Genomic DNA, 9445 nt, shown 5'->3' with positions numbered 1-9445 from the left:
CCGAGCCAATGAGGACATTGTCTGATGTTAGCTTGGGGGAGACTTTTGGATGATGGTATCTTTCTTCTTCTCTTTCTCTTATTTTAGGTGTGTTTTAGTACAGATTTATTTCTTTCTAGTGTAGTTTTATTGCTTTTGAAAAAATGATAAAAATACAAAAAAAAAATTGAAAAAATAAAAAAAATGCAAAAATACGTTCTAATGAATTGTAAATCATGCTTCCCTGTGCCCTATACTTAAAAATTGTGTTTTGATTCTTGGTATATGATGATGAACATTGTGGATAGGTTAGCCATGATTTGATATTTAATTGCTTGGATGCCCTAACATGCGTCAATTTTGCCCAACTGTTTGTGAATATAGTGCTTGACTAGTTGATTTGGTTAGGAATTGTGTGTTAGTTCCCGGTATGTCAATGTTTGAGTATTGGTTTACAACTTTGAGTAATGTTTGTATGGCTCAATATTATGCACATTGAGGAGGACGAAGGCATTTGTTCTTTAGGTAGCCTTCAGATAAAACTAGATACATTTGTTCCCTTCTTGCTACCCATGTTGTTGCCTTAACTATTTGTTGTTTGTTAGCCACATTACAAGCCAATTTTGCCCCATTGGTTACTAGTCCCAAGCTTGGCTTGGAGGAGCTATTAGGGAGTGAGATGAGAGAGTTTGTGGTGTGCTTATTATATGCACAATTTGGGTGGTTATGAGAAGTTGTTTTGTTCTTAATTGTGTTTTGTTTTTGATGGTTTTGAAAGTTGAATTTCTTGAAAAAATAAAGCGTGATAGTGAAAATAAAAAGAAGTTCAAGAAAAAAGTGAAGAAAAATAAGTGAACTTCAAAAGAAAAAAAAGAAAAGAAAAAAAATGTTTAATGATCAAGCGTTCTAATTGAAGGTTGCTCAAGAAAAAAAAAAGTTTCAAGGAAAAAAAATCAAGTTCGGAAAAAAAGAAAAAAAAAAGAAGAGAAAAAGCATTCAAAGTTTGTTTGTTTCACTCAAGTTCTATAATGTTATATTTTTATGAGTGAAATTGTAAGTGTTGGGAATTATTGTTATGATTGGAGTTGTATTTGGTGAATTTTTTGTGGAGTTGAGTATGTTGGAGTTGTTTGGTCATTATTTATTTTTGACCTTGGGTTTTATTAGGATTTGGCTCCCTTAAGCATGGCTTTACTCTCACATTTTCCCAAATTTATCCTACCTTTTACCCTAGCCTTACATTACAAGCTTTAAAGACCTTCCGACCTTTGTGCATAGAGTTGTGTGAATGTGAAATTAGTTATTTATTAATGCAAAGGATGACTTGACATATTTCGAGTCGACTATTAGGTTGAGTGCATGTTTTCTTAAACACACGAGAGTGTGACACTACTACAAATCCCGTGCTTTTGAGACGTTTTTTTTGCTATTTTGTCGACATTTAAAAGCGTCACAAAATACTTTGTCGACGCTTTAAAAAAGCGTCGCAAAAAACTGAGTCGAAAATGTTGCGTCGCTTTTTGGTGACGCAGGTATCGACACCTATATATGTCCAGATATTGTCGATGCTTTTTTCTGTCATCATTATGGACGCTTTTTTATGTCCTTATAATAGTAGTTACCGTCCAGATTTAATATTCATGCGCCATCTACAAATACTGCGACGCATTAAGATGTCTAATTTGTCGACGGTAATTTTTGTCCCCAAACATACTGCGACGCTTTTTGCTGTCCCCATGATAGTGGTGAGAAATTTTTGTAGTAATAATCTTGACAGCAAAAAGCGTCCAAAATTATTTTATAGGTTTTTTTTATAAAAAGTTATCTATATTATTATGTTTTTTGTAATAATTATATAATATTATTTTTAAGGGATAATATATATATATATACATATATATATGTGTAACATGTATAAATCAAATTAAACATATAATATTAAACCATGAAATTTGTATTAATTAAAGTAAAAATCAAACAAAAATATTTGCTACATAACTTTATCTAAAATACCATCCTAACAATCCCGTCAAAAAAAAATATATAGCATCCTACTAATCCGGATTTTTAAAATATACCATCCGAATAACAACTTAAAATATAGCAGCTAAAAAAAACCCTTAGATTTAAGCTTTGAAATTAAAAGCTATAACTTGCATAGGTAGTACTGTAGTAGGCTAGTTTCCCAAGTATGCAGCTCAAGATTCCTTAGCTTTGCTATCCTGTAGCATTGCATCCATAACCTGAAAAAAAAAACAATAGTTTGCAATATTCGTCTTTTAATATATGCCATCCAGTATTATTTCAATACATTATTAAAACCCAATAAATATAAGCTAAACATTTGGAGTGTGCTGAACTTTGGAGTACAACAGGTAAATTACCTGAGTTAACACCCTGCAAAAATGTGTTCATTGTTGATGGTGCATTTGGAGTAAACCTAGATGGAGACGATACGGCGAAGCCAGTCACAGGACCTTGAAAGACCAGACTTAGTAAATCACATTTTATTGCAGTATAGCCTATATAAAAACTAACACCAGATTTACATAAATCATTACAAATTTAAAGGAACATAAATGATATATCATGCATCAACACTCTATGGTGGAAGAAGGGAAAAAGATTTTTCAGCATAAAGCACTAATATAAAGAAGAAATAGATTGGCGTGCAAAGAAAAACAATACACAGGAAATACAAGGAATTAAATCTGAAAAATAGTTAATTCTCTCATTCTTCCTACACAACAGTAATTTAATAAAATCATAATAAGTAGATACCTGTTGGTTTGCCACTCCCAAGATTTATTTAGCACAATCCATAAGTCATGTTGAACTCTTTCCTTCACAAACTGCACTGACAACTTGAGAGAATTGTCCAATAAGTGTTTTAAGAAGATTGTTATTCTCTTGTACTTGGTCTTTTAGCTTTTCATTTTCCTTCTCAAGTACTTCATTTTTTTTTTGTTGCAGAGCAGACACTTCTTCTTTAACATTAGTATCCATTATTACAGGCCTTTGTCGAATTTTTCGAGACCCATCCTTCCTTAGCAAAGCATGCACCCCATAAATGTCATTCTTCCGACCCCAAATCCGTAACCTGTAGGACGATCAGGGATTTCTCCACCATGCATGGTCTGTTCAAAGGCTTCATCTTCGAGTTCCTGTTGAGACTTAGAAGGGTATAACATCCTTAAGTCTTCAACCTTGGCTTTTGCATCATCCTACATAAAATTTAGGATAATAATGTAATAATAGAACATCATTACTACATAAAGTATATGGCTTAACAAAACTTATTAGATATTTTACCACAAAATCATCAGTGACTGTGCCTAGAAGAAAGCTTCCATCCTTTCCTGGAAGAAAACTTATTAGACGGTATGTGTAACACCCTATAAATTCCTTTCTTTTAAAATACTTGTTTTGCCCTGTTTAAAACCTTAAATAGGAATATCTAAGACATTACCGCCACTGTGAAAACGGCTAAGGCAACTATCAAAGACACACAGCGGAAGACTAATTTCAAAACTATTCAAAACAAGTCAACTTGAAAAGTCAATCAACGAAAGTAAAGTCAAACCAAAGTCAAACAAAGTAAAATAAAATCGACCTACAACTTGGAACCATCATAGGCCCTTATTAAAACCAATTTTAAAACTTTTGCGTTAGTCATGCATAGTAATAATATCATAAATAATTAAAGCATTAAACACATCATATACTTATAGAAACTAGCATGATTCGCTCTTCACTCATGCCCATTCATGAATATGCTTCATCACCTGAAAAGCTTCTCTCTACTTGTTTCCACTACTCTCCATTAAAAATGGGTCATCATAGGGCCAAGATAAAGACAAGGCCAACAAACACACAAACACACAATCAGCAAAGCTGAGTACATAAGCGTAATTAACACAATATCATGCAATTACCTATCAACACACAACTTACCTTGTTGCACCTGTTTTTCAAGCATACAACATTCAACAAAACTTCTCACTAGACAACTACATAATTTATTTAGCGTTGACTACGCATCGAACGGGTTTCCCACTAACCTCCTCCAAATAAATTGAGGTTACTGACACGGGAGCTAACCGTGCCAACATCAATAACCACTCGTAAGTGGCGGAATTCCTGCGCATAATAATAATAATAAAAGGAATGTACAGCATCATGTACTCCAGTAGAAGTTATGATCAAATATAAAGTCACATAACTCCCCCCATATGTTCATACTCAAGGTATATACGTTCCAAGAGTTTTGGTGCGTAATCTCTTTCACTTTATGTTATTTACATATTATTAAACTTGGTGATGACTCTCAAACCATAATCATTCAATCAACAATAATTATTCAAACAATCAAACATACCAATTTAATTCTTGAATAATTAGTGACCACATAATATTTAATGTTGAACCCTTTTTAATTCTACCTCGGTGCCAAAGACACCTTAAACGCATAAAGCGCCACAAATCCTATCCCTCGGTGTTAAAAACACCTTAAGTGCACTAAGGCACCACCATATAATTTATTCCTAGTGTACAAAGACACTTACATAGCTCTTTCCCATGCTTAAAGCATCAATAAAAATTATATGAACCATAATAAAATTCTCTTTTGATATTCCAAACCAAATTAAACATTTAGTTTAATTAAACATGCTCTCTATCATGCCATAAATAAAAGTGTGGTTCATAAACAATATTCCAAACTATAATTTTCCAACCATTAATGCATCACAAATAATTCATGCTTCAATATTCAATCACCAATAACAACCAAATCATAATTTCTATTCCAAATCTAGCATGATACTACTTGTAATCAATTAAACACATTTAGCATGCTACTACATCAATAAAATTATGCTAAGTACGCGAACGTACTTTGAATACGATCTTAAAATCGCCACTACTAATAGAAATCACTCACTTTGAAGTCTCCTACAATTTAAAATCATAGAAGAGTATTACAATCCTCTCTACACAAATTTCCAGCAATATATACTATTATAAAACCCCTCATAATTTAATTAAAATAAGCTGAAATTATGTTTAAAACATCATACTTTAATCCCAATTAATGGGTAATTGAAATTCCTTAAAGAAACTTGATTTTTAATGCACTACCAAAAATTCCAGCATTATATTTTAATGAAAACTTGTTGTAATTTAGCCTTAAAACACTTTAATCAAAGGTTTAAACCATTATATATCATAATCCTTCAATAATTAATAATTTATGAATCTAGGGCTTCAAAATTGGGGCTTTTTAATTAAAATTAAAATCTGAAAATTAAATTACATGCTACTAATAATCAAACATCATAATCTAATCACAAAACTAATAATTGATAATTAGATATAGGATTAAACTAGTTTTTAAAACAAAGTTTAATTTTTTTTTGTTCGATAAAGGGGGCAGCCGACAGCTAGCTGGCCACCACTGCCGGCTGCCGCCAGCTGCTGGTGGCTGCCGCTGCTACCGGCTGGGGCTGCTGGCGCCCACCGCTGCTGGTGGTGGTCGGCGGTGAGGGGGAGCCGAGAAGGGGAAGGGGAAAAAGAGAAAGAAAAAGAAAAATAAAAATGAAGAGAAAAGGGAGAGAAGTTTACCTTGGGTTTTCTCCACTCTGGCAAAGTTTGATTTGCCTCAAGTGTTGAGTATTTATACCCCTTCTCTAGAAACCCTTCTCCCTAAACTTTCCTTTTTTAATCTTTCCTAATCCCTTCCCTAATAAAACTTTACTAAAATAAAACTTTCCTAAATTAAACCCCAACTTAAATAAAATAATTAATTAAATAAACTTTCCTTTTATAAAATATTTCTAAACTTATTAAAATGAATAATTAAAATACTTTTAATAAAATATTTCAATTTAATTAAATACTTCTCAAAATACTTATTTTAATTAAAATATGTATAAAAATACGAGGTATTACAGTATGGGTTAAAACCATCACTAGCTAAACCCAATCTCACACTACGAGGGTCGGCGGCAAATTCCTTATATTTTTGATCAAATTTTTTCCAAGCCTCACCATCTGCTGGGTGCCTTAGAATCATATCATCTGCAAGACCAAAATGTCGTCTCATATCTTCTGCTGTTTTAGAAGACATGTAAAGCCTCTTCAATCTAGGTATGAGAGGAAAATATCGCATCACTTTAGCTGGCTCGCCTTTCTTAAATGTTTCTTTCCCTTTCTCAATTGTCTCACCCTCCATCCCTTTCAGAGTTTTCCACCTTGATGTATTACATTTATGACATTCTGTTTCATTAGCAAACTCACCCCAATATAACATGCAATTATTTCGACATGCATGGATTTTCTCATATCCTAATCCCAAGTCCTTGATTATCTTCATGCCTTCATAGTAAGACGATGGAAACTCTTTGATAAGAGGAAATGCACCATTTAGAAGTTCAAGCAACTTATTGAATGACTCGGCAAACCAATGGAACATACACTTAAGGTGAAATAAGTGTAATAGAAATGATAACTTTGAGAAAGTAGTATACCCCACATATAAACCCTCATTAGAAGCTTCCATAAGACGTTTGTACTTTGCCACTTCTTCTTCGGAGTTAGTTGAAGGAATTTCTTCATCTACCTCACAATGAAAATTAAACTCTTCATGCATCATGTCATGTGATCCTTCGTCTTCAAAATTTGATTCACTTAATGATGGGCCTTGGAATTCAGTAGTAGATTGTGGATTGCAGACCCTAAAAGCTTCTCTTAGTAGCCCATCCATATCATCTTGACCTACTTCCTTTCCATGATCACTAAGGGGCTTTAAGCTGTTACTCCCTTCACCCTCATAATGGAAAATCCAATCTCTATAATTCCTATAGAAACCGTTAAAAAGAATGTGGCCTCCTACTTCATCCATAGGATACCATTTATTTACCTTACACTTATTATATGGGCATCAAGTTTTTCCTTCTACAAGACTCTTCTTAGCAAGCTCTAAGAATTTCATGCAACCGTCATAATAGGCAAAGTTGCCTTTTCGTAAATCAATCCAACTAGTATCCAAACTATCCATATCTACAACGAAATATATAATTTATAATGATTATTAATGAGTATTAGATAATACAAAACCCTTAAACCACTTAGATCTATAATAATTTGCCTCGTATACTTATTTTAGATTTCACATTAAAAAAAACATGGCTTGTATAAACTCTATAAGGAGATATTTGAATGATTTCACAAGCTACCAATAATAAGCCATCATTCATCATTTTGTAAAAGCTTATCTATATTATTATATTTTATTAATCTTATAATTAAGAAGAGTATAAGTGATAAATTAAACCCTATATATGCAAACAAGTAATTGATTCTCAATATTAGCAAGGATGGTGAATAATTTATCAAGGTTTCTCTTTTAAGGTTTCCATATATGATGTATCAATGTAGTTACGCCAAAAGAAAACCTCATGGCAACATTCACACATAAAAAGAAACTTACACATAGTAACATAGTATAGTCAAAATGCACATAAACATGTAACCATGAATTGTATACAATAATATTTCACTATTTAAGTACAATGATGTAATAAAACTTTTGTTAAACAAAAAATAGTGTAGTTAAACTGTCTAGGAGGGCAATCTATTGATCTATAACACATTAAATAACATATAAAATTGTACACAACATATAACATAATAAAGATTTTGAATAATTACCTCCTGAGTGCAGCAAATTAAATACCACAAGCTCCACTAATTAATTCACGAACTATTTTTTGACAAGCTCCTCCCCTTTCACCTAGCAACCACAATAACAACAATGTGACTTTAATTTCATATTTGGCATAGTCTACACACTCTTATAGGTTTATGGAGTATTTTAATTGATATGATTTTACAAGACATCAAGGATGGCCAACAATAGTTTATCCTAGTAAAGATAGAAGAAAATATCTTAATATACTAACTTAGGCAAATACCCAAGCTTATAGCTATAAAAATGTAGAATAATAAGTTTATATATTATACAATATTACCACATTAAAATATATCTTAGCAAAGGAGGATTAGTCATTCAGATGAAATGCTATAGAGAAAATTAGTTCAAGTAACATGCAACTTGACAGATGCTCAACTACTTTAAAATTTACAAACAATACAGTACCAATAGCTTCTTAAGAAATAGAAATAAAAATACTTATGACAATTTATACCAAGTAAAGTCAAAATTATAATCTTTATTGATATAAACATACATTAATCTAGATTATAATGAGCAAAACACAATAATTTATACCTTACAAGTTACAAAACCCAACATCAAATACAAATACAATCAAATTTTTTTATTTTTTTGGCGGGGGGGGGGGGGGGGGGGGTGGGAGGGGAGAACAAACCTCATATGATAATCAAGTAAATACTGATGAAAAATCACTTAAACTCTAAACCTCATATAATGAAAAGAGTGGTCATCATTATATCTCTATCAAAAACTTCCAACCAACAAACCCCAAATAAGTTAAAATTTGCAAAATAAAATACAAAAACTAGAAATATAAACATAATCTGACTTTCAATGTCAAATCCATCCAAACCCAAAAAAAATCGTAGAGATACCTCTTAAATAATCAGGTTGAAAGTCAGGTTTAAAATCAGATTGAAAGTCTATTAGATACCTCTTAATAAGTCAGATAGTATTACGTATCTAATTCAAGTATTGTTAAAACAATTACCCATCAAAATTACTATAAAGAAAGAGGAATTTAATTAATTACAACCTGATTGTGATAGTTCGTATCATCTGCAATGTTCCGAAACCTCATTAACAAACGCAATTCCCAGAACATCAAACATGCAATGAAAAAACAGAGCAATTTTGAATAAGATATTAACATTAAGCAACCAAATTCAATTATCAACTAAATTAAAGCAACGAAATTGATAACAAGAGCAAGGAGATTACCGAAAAATGACGAAATCACTGCGGGGAAGAACGAAATCCAACAATTTCAAGCCAAATTAACAAAATTTCTAGCGGTTTGGGAGATTCAATCATATGAGGATGATAGCAGATTATGAAAATTAGGTTTCGTTGTGTGAGAAATTGAGAATTAAAGGGGTTTTTTTTCTACTCCATTGCTCTACTAGTAGCCTGTATGAGTGAAAAGCGGTTTTTTTAATTTTAATTTTTTTTTACACGTTTTTTAATTTTAATGAAATCCTAAGGCAGCTAAAATTATAGCCCGCTTATTTTTTTACTAAAAATTTGAAGTACCAGGCTAGATTAATGAGTCACGTGCAGGGCACTTTATTTCAAGACGCTTTTTCATGTCACACAACCCCTACAATGCAGAAAAGCGTCGCAAAAACAAGGAAAACTAAAATCTACACTAACGTCGGCGTCGACCTAATTGCGTCTCTAAAGTAAGGGATTTGTAGTAGTGTGAGTTGGGAGGGCATTGTTCACATATAA

General features: G+C 32.2%; 1 protein-coding gene across 9 annotated transcripts; it reads right to left on the bottom strand.

Moving 5' to 3' along the window:
* Nucleotides 1–2765: 2765 nt before the first annotated feature.
* LOC145580126 (uncharacterized) lies at nucleotides 2766–9083 on the bottom strand. 9 transcript variants are annotated; one of them, XM_081637478.1, is made up of 6 exons: nucleotides 8706–9083; nucleotides 7690–7771; nucleotides 4041–4119; nucleotides 3765–3792; nucleotides 3292–3338; nucleotides 2766–3203 (listed from the first exon to the last, which is right to left on the bottom strand). In XM_081637478.1, the coding sequence occupies exons 3-6, from the start codon at nucleotides 4089–4091 to the stop codon at nucleotides 3027–3029; spliced, it is 303 nt and encodes a 100-aa protein (XP_081493604.1). In that variant the 5' UTR covers nucleotides 4092–4119; nucleotides 7690–7771; nucleotides 8706–9083; the 3' UTR covers nucleotides 2766–3026. The 9 variants fall into 9 exon arrangements, 2 of the variants coding, with proteins under 2 accessions (XP_081493604.1, XP_081493603.1); XM_081637477.1 differs by having other exon boundaries at nucleotides 8751–9083; XR_014099293.1 differs by lacking the exon at nucleotides 4041–4119 and having other exon boundaries at nucleotides 8751–9083.
* Nucleotides 9084–9445: the final 362 nt, after the last annotated feature.

The sequence above is a fragment of the Chenopodium album genome, chromosome 14, assembly GCF_948465745.1.
Source record: "Chenopodium album chromosome 14, dcCheAlbu1.1, whole genome shotgun sequence".
Lineage (NCBI taxonomy): Eukaryota > Viridiplantae > Streptophyta > Magnoliopsida > Caryophyllales > Amaranthaceae > Chenopodium > Chenopodium album.
This window is presented reverse-complemented; position numbering and strand designations above follow the sequence as displayed.